This window comes from Callithrix jacchus, chromosome 14, assembly GCF_049354715.1.
Source record: "Callithrix jacchus isolate 240 chromosome 14, calJac240_pri, whole genome shotgun sequence".
In the NCBI taxonomy this organism is placed as follows: Eukaryota; Metazoa; Chordata; class Mammalia; order Primates; family Cebidae; genus Callithrix; species Callithrix jacchus.
The window spans coordinates 105,658,235-105,677,933 of record NC_133515.1 but is presented as its reverse complement, the minus strand read 5'-3'; the positions used below and the strand labels follow the sequence as shown (position 1 = coordinate 105,677,933).

At 46.8% G+C, this 19,699-nt stretch overlaps 1 protein-coding gene across 8 annotated transcripts in view; it reads left to right on the top strand.

The window, feature by feature from the left end:
* The window catches only part of ASAP2 (ArfGAP with SH3 domain, ankyrin repeat and PH domain 2), a 210,296-nt gene that overhangs the window by 101,948 nt on the left and 88,649 nt on the right, over positions 1-19,699 (top strand). For all 8 annotated transcript variants that reach the window (XM_054245229.2, XM_035273272.3, XM_035273269.3 and 5 more), the window contains exon 3: positions 8,248-8,393. In XM_054245229.2, coding sequence (XP_054101204.1) covers positions 8,248-8,393 — 146 coding nt within the window. The remainder of the gene's footprint in view (positions 1-8,247; positions 8,394-19,699) is intronic.

Genomic DNA, 19,699 nt, shown 5'->3' with positions numbered 1-19,699 from the left:
ACATACCTGCCCTCCCCCCTCCTCCCACCCCATGAGCCTGTCCACAAACCCAGCACACCAAGCGAAAAAGCCCAGACCTTGGGCTTAAATATTCTACCAAATCAACATGATGACTTCAGCTATTTCCTCACCTGTAAAATCCTGCAGAGTTGTAAGGGTGAGAGATTGTTTTTATATGTTATGTCATCTCTACAACATTTATGGTAGCTACTTTATGAGGCTTGAGAGACCATGCACTTTCCAAGGGCTTCTTGTCCCTGAAGGTGAAGCCCTGGGATCTCATGGAAGCATGAGTCAGCTTCCTTCCTAGGGGCTATGCCCTTGATGGAGGTGGGTGGAGACGGGTGTGTTCTTAAGTCATCACTGTGGTGAGTACCTAAGTCTGGGGTTTGAAGGCAAAAATGTAGGGCTGAAAGCCGCTTACCCTGGCAAAATGCACATTCTGTAATGTAGCTAATCAGATTGTTTTGCCAACATGAACTCTTTCTCCATTAAAAGGTGTCAGTATAGTTGGGAGTAAAATTTCTAATAGCTTCTACTCCACATTCAACAAATATGGAATTCACCTCTTGGCTTTGAACCCCAGACACCTTGGGGTCGCCTGTCTCCAGACTAAAGGAGAGCCCCGCCAGTTCTGAAGAACCCACCACCTCCAACCCCTGTTTCCTCCCCTCATTTGGTCTTAGAGCAGCCCTAGGATGGAAGCAGCTCTGATGAATCTTTGTCTTCCTTAGTGCTTGCTGCATAATAGACTTTCAGTGTGATTGGATTTTATTCCTTAGTAACCAGAAATATTCTTGACCCAGAATGGAAGCACAATGAATGAATAAAAGTAAATGTTGGTATATTATGTACTCTAAAGCCTAAAGGGACAGAAAGCATCAGCATAAAAAAAATTATACAGTAGCCCAATCTCCACTCTTTCACACCCCTCACCTGCCTTCCCAGTGTACTCCTGCAAGCAGTAGGAGCTTCACAGGGAGGTAATGTTATTCACAGAGACTTTCAACTGTCGTTGGAAGGATGGGATAATTAATATAAGGCAGGATCAAAGAGGAGGCGGTGATCATAGGCAACAGGTTTTGTATTTTAATAGCCCACACCTTGGTGTTATTAATGAACTCCATTGTTAGCTGCCTGTGCCAAGCACAACCGAACTAGATACATCCTGGGGTACCATCTGCAAAGACTGGTTGCTTCTCGAAGAATCACATTCCAAGGGGACTTCCTAGGAAAGATGATGGAAATGAGTTCTGAAAGTGGGAGAAGGTGGAGGAAGTGGCAGGAAGAAGCCAGTGAGAGGTATCCTTCCGGTTGCTCAGCCTGCGTGGGAGCTCAAAGGGGTTATGAACAAGGTAGACATTCTTGTTCAATCCCTTCTGGTTATGGCTACTTCCGTCTGGTCAAAGATGATGCAGGTGTACTCAGTTCCAAGGGCTTTCTCCCTCACATCACCTTGTCCAGGGAAAGCTTTGGGAGAGAAAGACAGATTCTCATCTTTTTTTTTTTTTTTTTTCTTTTGAGATAGAGTCTCGCTCTGTTGCCCAGGCTGGAGTACAGTGGCACGATATTGGCTCACTGCAACCTCCACCTCCTGGGTTGAAGTGATTCTCGTTCCTCAGCCTCCTGAGGAGCTGGGATTACAGGCACCTGCCGCCATCACTCCTGGCTGATTTTTGTATTTTTAGTAAAGACTGGGTTTTGCCATGTTGGCCAAGCTGGTCTTGAACTCCTGACCTCAAGAGATCTGCCCATCTTGGCCCCCAAAGTGCTGGGATTACAGGTGTGAGCCACCGTCCTCGGCATGATGATCTTAATAGCCACAGGCACAGAGCCCTAAAACAACCCAGCCATTAGAGCTGATGCTTCTATTTCTTTTTAAATTTTTATTTATTCTTTACATTGTTATAAAGATAAGATAAGCTTAGTGTAGAAAATTTAGAAAGCTCAGTAAAGCATTAAACCAATCAAGTCTTGACCCTGGCAGGATTTCAGTATCTTGATAACCAGCAGAGGCTCAGGTGAGCGCTGGGTCTGAGGCCCACCCCTGACTTCGAACGCAGCTCTGCCTCTTAGAAGTTGCATGAGCCTGGGCTGGTTCACACTCCTACAGTCTGTTTCCTTGTCCACTCAAAGGAGAATAGAGTAGCATCTAGAAAGCACTTGGTCTGGTACCTAGAAATAATGGCCTTGCATACAACAGTTTATTGAGTGCTAGCACGTGCTCAGTCTTTCCCACCACCGTTAGCATTTTGATTTATTATCTTTCCAACCTCTTCTCTGCATTTTACTTTTTGCAAAATTGAGACTAAATTTTGTGTCCTGCCTTTTTTAAACTTGGCATTCTGTTCCTGCCATATTCCTATATCATGATTTTAAAAAGCCGACATAATATTCCATTTTGTAGAAACACTATTAATTTAACCATTTTCATATTGTTAGAGCTTAACACATTTAAAATTTTCACTCTTCATAAATTGTTCTATACACACATCTCTGATCACCTTGATTATTTCCTTAGGATAGATTTCTGGAAGTGAGATTATCCAGAAGAATGTTTTGAAGACTTTTGATACACATTAGAAAATTGGGAATGAAAATATGTTTTCAGCCATTTAGTTGGGGTGATTCTAGAAATAAAGTTCTAAAAATGGTTCTGTCTCATGGGATGTGAGAGACCCTGTGAAGGTAGGTAGAGACCCTGTGAAGGTAGGTAGAGACCCTGTTAAGAAATGGGGATGATCTTTGATTTTCAGAAATTGCATTCCCATGAGATCGTGCACTACAAGTGAGGTCTGAAACAGGTGGCATGGACAGCCGACAGCCAGAGGAAATGGTCTCCGCTCTGTAGAGCTGTGCACAACATCACAACATTCATGTCGTGACACACATTTGAGTATTAATCATTGTGTCATCTGTCTAAGGAGTGTCTCCACCAAGCTGCTGCTGTGGAGAGCATATGTCTCTCCTTAAACACCCCCTTCACTGGAGCTGTCTGCGTGGAAGTTTGAAATGTGGGGTGTCAGCAGGTGATTTTTCCTCTGCCTGACTCCCAGGCCTGTGATCTGGCCTGGAGCAGGGGTTTGGAGGGTCTTCGTTGGATCAGCATGGAGGCTGGGGCTCGGCAGTCATGAGGCTGGTGTGCCACCTCTTCTTTCTGTTATGCTGGTTACAACACTTGGTGTTCGGGTTAACAGTACTTCACAGGAAGGTTGCACATTGTCACTGTCTTCAGCTGAAGCTAAGAGCTGAAGACAGGGACAACGTCATGACCAAATGAAGAAACGGTTTTTGCTATGGGAGGAAGAGCTTTGGACTGTGACTCAGGAATCCCGAGTTCTTTTTCCAGCTCTGCTGCAAACTCGCTGTGTGACCTTGAGCAAGTCAACACCCTCTCTGGGCTTTGGTTTCCATGTTTGGACTAGGTCACCTTTCAAGATCTGTGGAATGAAAGGACTCAGCAGTGAGTGTGGAGACCTGACGAGGTGGGGACAATGAGACTTGTGTTGCCCTGTGGTGATTTTGAGAACTGAGAGCTGGACACAGGGAGGGGCTTTAAAAAAACAGAGAAAGTTCTGGGGTACAAGTATAATTAAAAAAAAAAAAAAAGTTTTAACAGTGCAAACACTAAGGACTCCCTGCTGTTACCCTGGGGCTAATGCCTTTCCATATCTGTTATCTGCTGCTTTTCTGCTTGACAAGTCTCACCTGTCCTTGGAGCCCCAGTTCCATGTCTCCTTCTTGCCATCCGAATCCGCTTAGTACCTATTGCCTGTTGCATTGTAAGTGATCAGTGCTTGGATTGACGTATCTTTCCCCAGGCATTCATCCCAGCCATGAGCGTATGTGTCCTTGTATCTCACCCCAGCATGCTGTCACGTCCCTGTTGCAGGACTGGAAATAGTGAGTGACATGTTTGAGATGAAAGAGGAGGTGGTTCTTGAAGGAGAGTTGGCTGTGGGATACCCATCCTATGGCAGTGCTGTGTTGGTGGCTTGCTTCCTCTCTGTGCTGTGGGCCACACTGACCTGTTAAGAGCGTATCTGCATATGTGGCCCGTAGAGGAGGAGCAAAGGAGCCATTCTTTGTCCTTTTTGGATCCAGCAATTTTTGTTTAAACCATTTGCGCTGGACCTTGATACCAGTTTTTTAAATAACAGAATCCAATAACGAAAAAGCATGCAGCAAAACCTAGTCATTGCCTCTAAACCCAGTATATACACACTTGCTGGCTTCAAGATCACTTTCTCTGCAGGAGTCTCTCAGTTTATCCTTTTGCAGGGATTGGTGGGTTTTGTGCAGTGAGGTGGGAGATAAAGGGGTGATGACTTAGAATTGAGAAGAAATGAAGTCTTGTCCTAGCATGGTCTTTGTGACCCAGATTCTTATTTTCCAAAGGCTCTCCCAGATCAGTGATTCTTGGAACTGGGTCGTCAATGAGAATTAGAGTTTAAGGTGAGAGTATGAGCTCTCTTTAGAAGAATAGCTTTCACAATTCTGTAAATAAAAGTTGATAGACCCAGTTTGGAATCTTTCCGGAAACTTTATTCCCAAGCTATTTATTTTAGGTTTCTATTTTAAGGTTGTTTTTGGCAAAAGAAAAATAAAGGCACTCAATGATTTTCTGTTCTCTAGTAGGAAAACCTTCCCCTTGGGGTGATCCGGAGCAGTAGGTCAGTCAGTGTCATGTTATTCATGGAGGGATGGCTATTCTTTGGTGGGTACCATGCTAGGGTTAGAGGGAGACACAGGCTTATGGGCTTCAGCAAAAAGCTCCAAGTTCACTGGCAAGATGGAAAATCCATCTGTGCAAAAAGATTCCCACTGACCTAAGCTGATGCAGTGTGAGCATCAGAAGATAGTGCAGTGGATGAAAGCACTGTAAATGTAAATCCGCAAGATGATGGTGCTGATGACAACCGAAGAAGGAATTGATCGCCTTGGGTTGCTGGGGATCAGTGCATCATTTGGAAGATGTATTTATACACACTTGTATAAATACAAGAGGTTTTTTTGGTTGTGTTTTTTTGTTTTTGAGATGGAGTCTTGCTTCGTTGCTGAGGCTGGAGCACAGCGGTGTGATCTCAGCTCACTGCAACCTCCACCTTCCAGGTTCGAGTGATTCTCCTGCTTCAGTCTCCCGAGTAGCTGGGAATGCAGGTGTGCGCCACCATGCCCAGCTAATTTTTGTATTTTTAGTGGAGACAGAGTTTCACCATGTTGGCCAGGCGGGTCTCAAACTCCTGACCTCAGGTGATCCACCTGTCTCGGCCTCAAAGTGCTGGGATCACAGGCATGAGCTACTGTGTCTGGCCAGTAATTTTTTTTAAAAAGAATAAAAACTTAACCTACACCACGTAGTCAGTTGAGGAGCCCAGAAGGAGGGAAGATAAGGAGTACTTTCATATTTCTTGGTAGTGGAACATGAAGGCTACTACTAGTGAGAAGGCCGGCTCCTTTCTCCTATCAAGAGCTGGAGGCAGCCTGCGTGGTGTACAAAGAGCACTGACCCTCCTACCAACTCTGGTCTGGGGCAGGTCACGTGACTCTCTGACCTGCACTTGATTTACAAGAAAATAGGGATAATGATAGCCAACTTTTAGTGTTGTCAGGTTAAACTGAACAAAAGACTTACAAGCTACTTAGTAGGCATTAACCACATGCAGAGTCCCTTCCCTTTGGGTGTGCACTTAGAGCAGCACTGAGGGTCCAGTCCTCCTCTTGGTTTGAAGCCACCACGAGGATAGTCTTCAGCTTCTCTCCTGCTGGGCTTCTCACTCACCAACCAGCACCATAAAGGAGGAGACCGTGGTCCGGCTCCCCTCTGTTGGCATCATTTGGAAGACCCATGGCTCAGACAGCAGCGAGCGAGGGAGGAAGCAGGAGCGGGGGGCGGGGGATTGCATTCCTGTTTCTGTCGTCCAGTGGACAGACAGTTGGCAGTGACAGCCCTGCCTGTGGCCGCCAGCTCCCTTCCTGAACCCACTGAAACTGCCCATGTCTTGACCACTAATTTTGAGATAGTTTAAAAATAGTATGTGGTTTGAAAGGACATGCTCTTCACTGGTAACCACATGCTCTAGAATGATCCAGTAGAACAGAAGGAATTAGTGCTCTGTGAAACTGAATTTTAAAAATTACATACTTTCATTTGACAAGGTAAACTTTTTAACAATGAAACAAGTATCGGTGTAGCAGAGTAGGAGAATGGAATTAGAAGATTTGGGTTTGAATCTTCTTTCTCTGCCACTTTCTAGCTGTGTTTCCTTGGATGAATTCTTTGATCTCTTTGAGCCCTAATTTTCTAATTGTGGTATGAGAAATAATACATGTCTTATGAGGTTTAGAAAAAATATATGTAAAGTTTGTGCTTTGAATAAGTGACACCTGTTGCTGCTGTCACTGTTGTTGGTATTGTTGGCCACGCTCCCATGTGGTAAACTGAATGTCTTTACCTAATTCTTTCATTCTTCCTGTCACCTTGAGAGCATCTCCCAGCAGGTCTTTATCCTTTATGTAGTTGATGCTACAGGCCCAGCGTCACTGTGACTTACCAAGGTCATACAAATGTTTACTGGCGGACATAAGACTGGAACCCAGATCTTCTGAGGGCTCCTGAGGAGCTGTGTGTGTTTGCGGGTGTGAATGTGTGCACATGTATGTTTCTGTCTGAATTTGTTTGCTAAATCTGGTCTTAGAAATTCATTTATCTAGAACTCTTAGGCTATTTTCAAGAACGTTACAAAAAAAAAAAAAAAAAAGGAAAGGACTCAAACAATGCAGTGAGTTTCTCTAGTGTCTGCTGGAGTCCCCCAAATGCCACTGGAGGTCAAGAACACTGTGCTGCCCCAGTAGGATGGGTGAGCAGACCATTCATGGGCCATAAGGATTGGCTCAGGGTCTAGGACTGTCCTGCAGAAACAAATGTTCCCTCCTTTGCCCTCATTGTCAGGCCTAGCCTGGGCATTGGTGTTAGCTGACAGTGGTCTAATTTCCCCAAGAAGGAATTGGGGAGCTACAGAGGGACTTTCCAGATATGTCCCTTTGGTGAAGGAGCTGCAGCACTAAGGCCGTCTCTGGTGGAGTTTACGTCCACGTTCACACCGCGGGTCTGCCTGCCCTGTTGTGCCTGTACATAGTTACGTCATATTTCCAATTGAACTGATGAAAACATAGAAATTAGGTAGCCATGCAGATAGAAGTTGTTTTATTACAGACTGACTGGTTTCATTTGAAAGTGCCTGACCTTGTAGTGAGACAATTATATTCAAACACATTGATTTACCAGAATCACCTGTGTCCCCTTCCCCATTTCTACTCATGGTTCTGAATCAGAGGTCTGAGATGGGACAGTGGTGTCTAGTGTTTGGTGAAAATCCATGCATGATTTTGGTGTCCAGCAGGGATTGAGAACTACTGTGCCTGAGACCCAGAGTCCAGATTTTCACTCTTTCAGGTACTGCTTCAAGCCCTAATGATAGTAAAATGCCATCAGACATAGCACCTGGTTTGCTTTTTATTGTCTAATATTTCAGGCACATGACTTGGTCAAGGATGAATACAACTTAGTCTGTAAACTGTAAGCACGTCCAGTGTATAGAGAACACATTTACCAGACCATTTCAATATAACTTGCTAAGTGCAGGGATAGGAGAGGTGCCCATGAAATACCCAGGGTGTAGGGCAGAGTCATGGAAGGCTTCCTGGAGGAAGCATGAGTCTGTAGGATGAAGAAGAGTTCGGGAGGGAAGGGCCCCTGGGCAGAGGATGCATCCCAAGCAGAGACACTGGAGCTGCAAAGACCACTGCTGTTCCCGTGTTAAAAGGAGAAGGAGCTGTGTGGTGTGTGGCTCTGAATTAGAGTCCCAGGCTTCAGGCTTGAGAGGAATGGGGCATCTGGCTGAGTTTCTGGGAGGGGGCTCAGTCTGGTGACTTCTGCCATCATTTTGGTGAAGGAAGAATCCTTGGAGGGGTGGAAATGTTGTGTGTCCTTGGCTGACTCATCTGAGGACCACTGGACGTGGGCAAGGGCTTCCCCCTCTTGCACACCACACTTGTTCTTGGGGATCTGTTGCTGGCCCCATGGACTGTCGGGGTCACGAAGCTATTTCTGTTCCTGTGCAACTTGACTCTTCTCAGATTTTTCTTCTGCTGATGTGTTCAGTGTTATTCACAACTGAGAGGAACCTGGTGGGGAATGAGGATGGCATACTTGAGACTCACAGCACCTCCCTCGTTCTCTTGCAGCTCACGTGGAAAATGAAGAGCAGTACACCCAGGCTCTGGAGAAGTTCGGCGGCAACTGTGTATGCAGAGATGACCCAGATTTAGGAAGTGCGTTCCTCAAGTTCTCCGTGTTTACAAAGGAGTTGACAGCACTTTTCAAAAACCTGGTAAGCAGCTCTCAGTGTGTGAAATGCTATGGTTACTTCAATTGGGCAAGTGGCTCATAGAGGATACTTATGGTTTGTTTCATAAATGAGGAATGCATTTCATAAATCCTTGGGTACCTAAAAGAATTATATTTTCTATACACATTGGATCAATTTGGAATAAAGTTTAAAATTGTAATTTTTACTTTAGCAAGACTTAAAATTCAGCTCTGCAATTTAAATATACACAGCTATGGGACAAAATGGGTAAATGCATTCATCTTAAGGGCCTCTGACTTCAATTTTTAATAGTTTCCAAACTGTGTAGAATACTCTCTTTCTGGTAATTATAGTAGGCATTTAAGCTTATAATATTTAATAAATATGTTTCAGGCCTGTCTTACACAGCAAGGTAACCTGTAATCAAAGCACAGAAATTGCCATGAATATTTAAAGGCCTTTTGTGCTCCCAAGTGTAGAATCTAAAAAAAGCGGGACTGAGAGCAGAGCCTCAGTTTTCAGCCATGGGAATGCGGCGCTGGTGCCTGCTGCCTGTGGCTGCTGCTCGGTACTGTGGGTGAATCGCGCCTTTCTTGTGCCTGGCAGCTCTGTGCTGTCCTCGTGATGGGGACAACGTTCTGAAGAAGTGGGCAGCCCGAGAGGGCTGTTTGGGACCCTGCCCGGGTGGAATGGACCCTGGGATCACCCCAGCTTCTCTTTCCTGTTTTCCTTCTCCTGTTTCTCCTCAAGGTCATGGAAGGGCCTGGTCAAGAACTCAGTAATGCTTTCTCTGTAGGCCACAAACAACAGCATCTTTTTTGTGTCCTCTGTAAGGAAGCTCATAACAAGTGGAAAACAGCTCATTTTTGAGATGGTGATGATAGTGGGTTTATGAGACCGGCCCTAGAAGGGCAGAAATGAGGGAGCATCATGTGTGACTTCCTAATGGGAAGGGGAGGAGCAGGACCACTCGGGCCCTTTCTCTCTCTCCCCATCTTCACTTATAAACATTGCTGTAGGAAATGGTAAAATTAAAAAGCTGTTGCTCTGCTTGAGCTTTTCACTTGGAGGAATTTGAAATTCCTTGGGGCTTTGGTAGAGCTCATCACCCTTCGTCCCTATCCTGGAGTGGTGGCCCGCCTGCTCAGCAGTGGAGCCCTCGCCCTGCCTCAGCCCCATGCCCTGGATGCAGGAAGGCATGCATGGTAGGGTCTCACCACAGGGTCGGGAAAGATTGGGGATTTTGTTTTAAACTGAAGAAACTGCATGGCCCCAGGGTAAAGATCCGTAAAGACGCTGCCATGGTGAGCGTCTCCTGGTGGAAAGATCAGCTGGCTGCCTTCTCTTCCCACACCTGGGTGGATAAACTTCTTCCACACACACAGAGCTGCCTGTGAGCTTCCTGGTACCTCACTCTTCAGTGCAGATGAGCAGCTGCCAGCATGAGGAAGATCAGAATTAGCAAAAAAGTGAATGTGTGGGAAGTCTGGGATACAGCTTGCTATTAAAGAAGGCCAGGGACACAACTAAGGTAAGAAAATATAACATTAACAATCCGACAGGAAGGGCTGGAGTAGAGGAAATCTCTCATAAAATAGATCAAAAAGACAAGTAGGAAATAGATAAAAGACAAGACAAGGATAATCCCCAAGGCCCAGCATCCAACTGGCAGGTGTGTTAGAAAGAGAGAAGGATGTCATCAATTCAACAGTACTGAAGGCAGTTTCTAAAAACAGAATGGAAGAGTCTCTACAAGTTGAGAGGCTCACAAGTGCCCAGCACAATAAGGGAAAAGACCTACCATGAGGCATCACTGTGTGAACTTGCAAAAGATCTTAAAAGCTTCCAGACAGCACCCAGAGGTTTCAGAATCAGAATGGCGGTGAACTTCACAGCAGCAGCACTGGAAACCTTACGGCGTGGAGCAGTGCCATTAAAATCCCGAGGAAACTAACTCAGCCTGGAATTGTGCCCAGCCAGTCAAGTACGAGGGTAGAATTAAAGATTTTTTCAGACGTGCAGGGCTGAAAAACTTTGGCTCCCATGTATCATTTCTCTGAAACTCCTAAAGGATGTGTTTTAGCAAAATGAAGGGGAAAGCCAAGAAAGAGGAAACTTAGTCTGGAAACAGGACCCCACACAGGAAAGCAAGCAGTGGAAGGGAATTCCAAGAGGCTGATGGCGAAGGGAAGTCCCAGTGGGGCTGCCAAGCAGAAGGCCTAGAGAGCAGCCAGCCCAGGACAGCCGATGATGTAGGAGGCAGGTGAGAGGAGGCCCAGGTTCTGCTTCCCACTCCCAGACAACTAGCCCTTTACCTTTATTCAGCTGATATCTAGACCCGGATTGTCTCAGCTCTGACATGGAGAGAATACTGCCACATCTGATTCTGTGGATAGATTATAGCTAGCTGGTGGCTTTTACACAGCATAGTTTATTCAGTTCTTATGAAAATCCCGTAAGCTGAATCAGTGTCATCCCCACTTTACGGATTAGATAACTGAGGCTCTGAATGGTTTGAAGAACTAATATCTGGCTGGCACAGTGGCTCATGTCTGCACTTTGGAAGGCCAAGGTGGGTAGATTGCTTTGAATCCAGAAGTTCAAGACCAGCCTGGGCAACATGGGGAAACTCCGTTTCTACAAAAAATGCAAAACTTAGCTGGGTGTGGTGGCTCACTCCTGTGGTCCCTGCTACTCAGGAAGCTGAGGCTGAAGAATCACTTGAGTCCAGGAAGCGGAGTTGGCAGTGAACTGAGATCACCCCACTGCACTCTACCTGGGCAGAGAGTGAGACCCTGTCTCAAAAAAAAAAAGGCAGCAGCAGCTAATCTCTCTCTTGGGAGGCTCAGAGTCCTTGACTAGGCAGGCCCACTTGGAGCAGTCCACACCATGGAATCTGGACAAAACTCACTTGTACTTAGTTAACAACATGGGCAACTCTATAAATAAAAGCAGTCCTTCCCTCTCCTTTATAAAGTTTCCTGCAAAAGCAGAAAGCAGAGCAGGGCTTGCATGTTACAGCTGGTGCGTTGCTCACCACCCTGTGGCTTTGCCAGCTTTAATACTTCACACATCACTGCAAGTCCTAGTTGCTGTCCAGCTTTCTACAGCGAGTAAAGGTATCAATAAAGGCATCCAAGGCAGTGATCTGATGAGCACCCATGGTGTAGCAAGCACTGGGCTAGGCATGAAGGATGCTCTGTTTAATTTATTCCTCGGCCGCTGTGCAGGGTCACTTGGGTCACCTTCATCTTAAGGCAGAGCACGCACAGTCACTTACAGGGCCCTTAGCTAGTGAGGGACAGAGTAAGGATTCAAAGGTATTAATACTCCAAACCTATATTGTCATTGTGACATTTAAAGGAACCACGGCCTCTTGTCACCTTCTTGACTGATCATAAGGTTCAAGTTTCAGCTTGCACTTTATGGAAGTCAGATTGTTGATCCTGTTTCCTGGCAAAGATCAAAGAGAGAGAAAATTTCTTATTTGAGCCAAAATTAGCACTCACCACGCCTGATTTTCCAGGCCAGCGCTGGTGTGGAAGCTGCACAGCCAGAGGAGTGCCAAGTGGCGGCTCCTGTGAAGCTGGGCAGACGGGGAGCAGATTATAGGAGAATTCTCCTTTTTTGGAATTTTGTATACCATTCTTCTTCCTATTTTTGGTCACATCTGTCTTATCTCATATTTTCCAAGCCTTGATTTTGCTTTCCCTCAGGCATTTAAACACATTTCAGTTCTGTCTTGCTAAGGCTCTTATTCTTTCTCTTGTCCAGAAAGAATAACAATTACCACCTACCTTCTTGGAGGTGTGAAAGAATGTTTATAAAGCAGTTGGAAGATCTCCAGAGAAAGGCCAGCTTAATATAAAGCAAGATTTTCTTACTAATGGGTGAGATTCTCACCTGCGGAAGTCGGTGAATTTTCTCTGCAGTGATGCAAGATGAATGGAAAGACCGGACAGCTCCAGAAATGTGACGTGTGAAATTAAAGTGCTTATGAAGTCAGCCCAGTTTCAGGGGTTCTTTTCCTCTTCCCAGATGGATGTGAGAATCCTGGAAAGACTCCAAGGGCCACCTCTGTTCTGAGAAGTGGCTTTCTATTGAAAGGCTGCATTTCAGTGCAGGTTGCTGAAAGGTTTGTTACAGATATATAGTCTCTGTCTCCAACGTCAGAATATTGTTAGTGAAAGATGTCCTCTCAGTCTGCAGAACCCGCTCTACATGAAGACCAGCATCCATTGAAACCAGGGGTACATGGGATTAGTCCTGGACTATTGCTAGGTGTCCATTTCTGACATTTGCTTTTTACTGTTCTGACTCTTTGTCCTGCTTAGTGCTTGGGTGCCTCTGGGGTCTTTGTTTCATGGTGTTGTGAACTGAAAAGCAAGATGACAGTGGCTTGTTAGACTTGTGTGCAAATTAGGATGCCGTAGGCTTCAAATGAGGAGGGCTTGAGGGCTAGGGCTTCTCTGGGAGGTGAGAGAGAGTACCTGGATGGACTTGCTGACAGTCCCTTATGGCCCCTAGAACCCTGTGCCATTTAGATTTTAGCATGGCCTCATTTATAGTTGGAAATTCCTTATCTAAGACCTAGAAGACTTTAACACTAAGCTATGGTCTATACTCACAAATCTCTAACCAAAAATGAAAGCACCTTGTTTGATCACGATGATGAATAATAAGGCTTATGTCAGATATCTACTCAGGCTGTAGTGTGGGAGTATAGATATTGGTGGTGGAGCTGTAGTAGTGAGGTGTTGAGATTGGTGGAGGGGCTATAGTAGTAGGGTGTAGATATTGGTGGAGGGGCTGTATTAGTAGGTTGTAGATATTGGTGGAGGGGCTGTAGTAGTGGGGTGTTGAGATTGGTGGAGGGGCTGTAACAGTGGGGTGTAGATATTGGTGGAGGGGCTGTAGTAGTAGGGTATAGATATTGGAGGGGCTGTAGTAGTGGGGTATAGATATTGGTGGAGGGGCTGTAGTAGTGGGGTATAAATACTGGTGGAGGGGCTGTAGCAGTGGGGTGTAGATATTGGTGGAGGGGCTGTAGTAGTATAGATATTGGAGGGGCTGTAGCAGTGGGGTGTAGATATTGGTGGAGGGTCTGTAGTAGTGGGGTGTAGATATTGGTGGAGGGGCTGTAGTAGTAGGGTATAGATATTGGAGGGGCTGTAGTAGTGGGATGTAGATATTGGTGGAGGGGCTGTAGTAGTGGGGTATAGATATTGGTGGAGGGGCTGTAGCAGTGGGGTGTAGATATTGGTGGAGGGGCTGTAGCAGTGGGGTGTAGATATTGGAGGGGCTGTAGTAGTGGGGTATAGATATTGGAGGGGCTGTAGTAGTAGGGTATAGATATTGGAGGGGCTGTAGTAGTGGGTGTAGATATTGGTGGAGGGGCTGTAGTAGTGGGTGTAGATGTTGGTGGAGGGGCTGTAGTAGTGGGGTGTAGATATTGGTGGAGGGGCTGTAGTAGTGGGGTGTAGATGTTGGTGGAGGGGCTGTAGTAGTGGGGTATAGATGTTGGTGGAGGGGCTGTAGTAGTGGGGTGTAGATATTGGTGGAGGGGCTGTAGTAGTGGGGTGTAGATGTTGGTGGAGGGGCTGTAGTAGTGGGGTATAGATGTTGGTGGCGGGGCTGTAGTAGTGGGGTGTAGATATTGGTGGAGGGGCTGTAGTAGTGGGGTGTAGATGTTGGTGGAGGGGCTGTAGTAGTGGGGTGTAGATATTGGTGGAGGGGCTGTAGTAGTGGGGTGTAGATGTTGGTGGAGGGGCTGTAGTAGTGGGGTGTAGATGTTGGTGGAGGGGCTGTAGTAGTGGGGTGTAGATATTGGTGGAGGGGCTGTAGTAGTGGGGTATAGATGTTGGTGGCGGGGCTGTAGTAGTGGGGTGTAGATATTGGTGGAGGGGCTGTAGTAGTAGGGTATAGGTATTGGAGGGGCTGTAGTAGTGGGATGTAGATGTTGGTGGAGGGGCTGTAGTGGGTGTAGATATTGGTGGAGGGGCTGTAGTAGTGGGTGTAGATGTTGGTGGAGGGGCTGTAGTAGTGGGGTATAGATATTGGAGGGGCTGTAGTAGTGGGGTGTAGATGTTGGTGGAGGGGCTGTAGTGGGTGTAGATACTGGTGGAGGGGCTGTAGTAGTGGGTGTAGATATTGGTGGAGGGGCTGTAGTAGTGGGGTGTAGATATTGGTGGAGGGGCTGTAGTAGTAGGGTATAGGTATTGGAGGGGCTGTAGTAGTGGGGTGTAGATGTTGGTGGAGGGGCTGTAGTGGGTGTAGATATTGGTGGAGGGGCTGTGGGAGGGTATGGATATGAGGTAGAGAGGCTCTGAGGGGTTGTGGGTATCAGGAATAGGGCTTATGGTGGATGTAGATATTGGTGGAGAGGTGTAGTGGAGGTGTAGATGTGGGGTAAGGTTCTATAGCGGTATAGATAGGGAGTGGGAGTGCTGTAGCAGGGTGTAGATACCAAATTGAGGGGGTGTAGTACTGGGGGTGCAGATACAGCCTGGAGGGGCTGTAGGGGGGTAGAGATATGGGGTGGGAGGGCTATAGTAGTTGGGCATGTGAGCCAAAGTGGTCAGAGACCCATGTACACAGCAGGGGTGCAGAAGAGCAGCCCTGTCACCCTGGGTACCAGCACAGCCTTGGGCGTTTCCCAGACTTAAATCTTAAAGGCAGAAGAGTGGCTACTGCAGGTGGAGGTGTAGGGACCACAGGTGTTCACTGTTCTAAGAAAGGTTGATAACGGAAGAGGAAAATCAAGTGGGAAGGGTTCTTAGGGCGTAGGGGTGCGAGCCTGTTTTTGGGTCCCCGAGAAAGAGCTGGAAGCTGAAGGTTTATGAGAAGGAAGACAGGAGGGCTGTGAGCTGTGGAGACCCTGTGCCCCTTTGTCCTGGGGGTGATGGGCCCAGCCAGGAGTCAAGCCCCTGCCTGACTGAGGAAATTGTCAATGAATTGATAGAAATGCAGCCTGTGCTTGTTTGCGATACCCTTTCTTTGGACTTTAATTTGTTTGGTAATCATAGCTTAAAATCTGAAGCCTGGCACTCCGCATCAGTGCCCGTATACTACAAGTTTCAGCTTAGAAGGCATGTGGGTGGGGTTTGCCCCATTTGCAACCTTGGGGCCCCGGCCATGCACCAAGAGTATCATTGGAATCTCCTGAGGCTTCTTAGAATTCTGACCTCCCTGAGGCCTGTGGAGCCAGATCTTAATGTGTAGGAGCCAGCTGCACGGGCAGCACCTGGAGTTGTTAGAAATGCCCAGCCCCGGCCTCCACAACTCACCTGCAGGGTTGCGGCTCTCCAACTAGGGGGCATCAGCATCACCGGCATGGCTTGATAGACCACACCTGTTGGACTCCCTGAGTGTATTTGATTTCACAGGCCTGGGGTAGGGCCCAGGGTTTTTTATTTCTTGCTTCGTAGTCATGCTGGCCTTGCTGGTCAGGAGCCGCACTGAGAACTGCTGTCTTAAGGACAGCCTGGGTCCAGTGCTTCCGACTCTTACCCTTGTTGAGATGGAGACTTCAGGTGCCCCAGGTCCCACGGAGAGGTTAGTGCTATTTCCTAAACCTGGATTCTTGGAAGTAATAAATTTTAAAAAGTACTTTGATTTCTGGTTGATGGCTTCAGTAAATGTTTACCATCATCCAGTTTTAGAAGTAGTTCGGGTGCCTGAGTCCTGGGTTCTCCAGTGCTGCCGTCCGGTTCTCAGACCGGCCTTCAGCGAGTGTCAGCGCGGTTGTTGGTGGCCGACTGACACCTCCAAGCTCATTGTTTATTCTAGTGGAGAAGGGGGCAGAAGGCCCAGTTTTCTCTCCATTTAGAGCCTGAAAGATCAGAACTGTTGACTGCCAGGGAAGCAGCATTAAGAGCAGAAACCAGGTCAGCGATTTCCCTCCTCGTTCTGGTGTGAAAGTTGCCGATGTGTTTTTGGCAGCTGGTTGGTTTTGATCTTGCAGTTTGTGTTAAACAGGATCAGAAAGGGCTCCTCGCTCTCCTTTTTAATTAAAGAATCAGCGTGTCTGCTGCCAGGGACAGGACTGAGCACATCTGTTCAGGAGGGCCCTCTGTGAGAGTGTAGATGTGTGCATGCGTGTGCATACGTGTGCTTGTCTGTGTGGATACACATGTATTCAGGCATGTGTGTATGATAGACTTCAAGGCAATGCTGTGGCCCAGGGGAAATCTGTTCATTTACACCAAAAATGAAAGTGGCCTAGATGATTGTATTAGTCTGTTCTTGCACTGCTATAAAGAAATACCTGAGAATGGGTAACTTATTTATTTATTTTTTTTTAAAAGAGGTCTAACTGGCTGATGGTTCCACAGGCTATAGCAGAAGCATGGCTGCCTCTGCTCTGCTCAGCTCCTGCGGAAGCCTGGGGAAACTTCTAATCACGGTGGAAGGTGAAAGGGAGCCAACACTTCACATGGCCACCGGCAGGGGCAAGGGCGGGGAGGTGCCACACACTTTTAAACTCACTTGCTACACAGTGCCAAGGGGTGCGGTGCTAAACCAGTCATGAGAACGTCACCCACATGATCGAGTCACCTCCCACCAGGCCCCAGCTCCAACACTGGGGATTATAATTTGACATGAGGTTTGGTCAGGGACACAGATCCAGACCACATCCGTGATTTTCCCGTTTAGAGTCCCCTTGTACATACCTGATGGGCCACTCTGTGTAAAAGGTAACAGGAGGGCTTTTTGATGGAGATAGCACCTGGGATGGCAGCAGGTGCCCAGCCCCAGCTTAGCTTAGCCTGGCCTGGCAGGTGTAAACCATCTTGCCCTGTGACAGCAGGAGTTTAAGTCCAGCTGTTTTTAATAGTGAGCTCTGATAGGCAGAGCTCTGGCTTCACAGTTCTCGCCAACTCTGCTGCTGATGGTTGTGTGATTTGGAGGCAACCTGGAGGCAAGCCTGTTTTTGTTGCCATACCTGCCAAATGGGGTCACAGCACTTCTCAGATTAATTGTAAGGGTTAAGTGAAATTAAATGGCTCTGTGCCGTCTGGTGGTTTATTCAGGCCATTTTGCTCAGTACCTTCTGCTTCTCAAAAATACTTTCTGCCTGGATACCCGTTCTTTCAGATAAGCAGCCTTTAGAAAGAACGGAGAGCTATCCTTTGAACCTGCCAGGCACACTCCTGCCCCAGGACCTTCGTGTTTGAGTCCCCTTGGCCCAGAACAGAGTGTGCTTACTTCCCCCAGGTCCTCACATGGCTCTCTGCCCTGTCTCCTTTGCGCTCTGCTCCAAGGCCACCTTATAAAAAAAAGGCCTTTTTGACACTACTTGAAAGAGTCCCCATCCCACAAATGATCATGGCATCTTTGTGGTATCTGTAGTATCCCCCAAACTGGAAACAACTCAAACATCCATCAACAGGTGTCTGGCTAAACGGCAGTGTAGCCATATGATGGAACAGTACTGGCCAAGAAAAAGAAGTGAGCTACTGGTACACGCAACTACATGAATGAATCGCACAGCAATTATGCTCAGTCCCAAAGTAATTATGCAGGAAGCCAGATGAAAAGGCACACATGCTGGATGATTCCAGATACCATATATAAAATTCCAGAAAATGCACAGTGTTCTGTGGCAAAGAAGCAGATCAGGGGTTGCCAGAGACGTGCAGGTAGGGAACTGGGACAGCAAAAAGGGCACAAGGAAACATCCTCCCGGATTGAGAGGGTACTTTCCCAATCTGATTTTGGTGATAGTTTCATAGGAGTATCCATGGGTTGTAGCATATCAAGTCACACTTTAAATGTGTGGTTTATTGTCTGTCCATGACACTTCAATAAAGCTGCTTAAAACTTTTCAAAAGCCATTTGTTGAAAGTGTTGGTGCCCAATAGAACTTTTTACGTTGACGGAAATGGTGTGCATCTGCTTTCAAGCCTAATGAGTCTCTAGCCACATGTGACTACTGCATTTGAAATGTGGTTAGCGCAGCTGAGGAACTCAATTTTTAACTTTAAGTTTAATCAATTTAAACATGAAGGGGGGCATGCAGTTAGTGTCTGTTCTGTGGGACATCACAGGTCCAAAGCCCGCGTTCCACTCTTTCATGCCTGTTTCGCACACATGTCCTAGGCCGTGGGCTCAGGCTCCTGGAGGTAGCTGGAAGCTTCCAGCACTGGAAGGCTGTTTCACACTTGTATATCCTGGTTAATGCTGCAGGCTTTGCAAGAATGCCCTTAATTGATGCGATGAGGGGTGAGGTCTTTCTACAACTGCCAACACTTAGCGTTGCCTGGCCTGTGCAGAAAGGGAATATGTGGTTTGCTTTCTTTGAAGCCATGATTATTCGTATTTAACTCTGAGCAGCATTGGCTGAAATTAAAAACTCCCACCTATCTCAAAACCTCTTCTACCGCTCAAGTTTCCAATTTATGGGCATATTCAAATAAGTGACATGATGCAGGCAAACCTTAGGTGAGAATCTTTGGCCATGTTTTATATTGCATGGTGACAAAATTGGTTTTTAAAGGAAAAGCTGATTATCCTCAAAGAGGTTGGACTCTATTAAGGGTTTTGGAGGTGAGCCCTGGGAAGACTTGTTCTTTTCTAGACCTGGAGGCTAGAGTTGGAAAGGTTCTTTTCAATGACCTTTGGCTGCTCCTTAAAAATAGCTGTGATGTAAGAATCCTGTAGCTTCAGGCTTCTAGATGGATCCCTTTGGGCAAGATCATTTGGCAAAGCAGAATTACTCACTGCCTAAGTCAAAGAGAAGGCAGCACTGCAGCTCCCGGAGATGGAGCTGGATCAGTAGCTGTTGACCCCTGGCTAGAGAACAGAGAGGGTGACCTGTAAACTGGGGGGTGGGGGAAAGTGGGAAGTGACAGAGCTAGAGGCAAGGAGTTTTCAGATCCCCACCACCATTGCCCCCACCAAAAAAAAATATTAGGAAGGACATTGTGAAAAGATGGCTGTTTGGCTGGCTCTGTTCCCCTCTCTGTGCCTTCTGGTCTATCTTTGTTTGCTAATCAGCTGTGACATTAGCATAATGATTTTGTTCTTTATGTCTAATAGCCCTGTATGCTGCCTGCCCCACTGACTGAATCATCTTATTTCTACTTGTGAGATCACAGACCTTTGACTACTTACTCACCTTGTCAGACATACCCAAGTGAACTGGGGCGGGGTGGTAGCTAAGACAGGAAGGGAGGGGTGGGGGGGAAAGGGAGGATTGTTCCTTTAAAAGATTGCCTGGGCTGAGTGTGGTGGTTTTTGCCTGTAATCCCAGCACTTTGGGAGGTTGAGGTGGAAGGATGGCTTGAACCCAGAAGTTTGAGACCAACTCGCCAGTGTTGGCAACA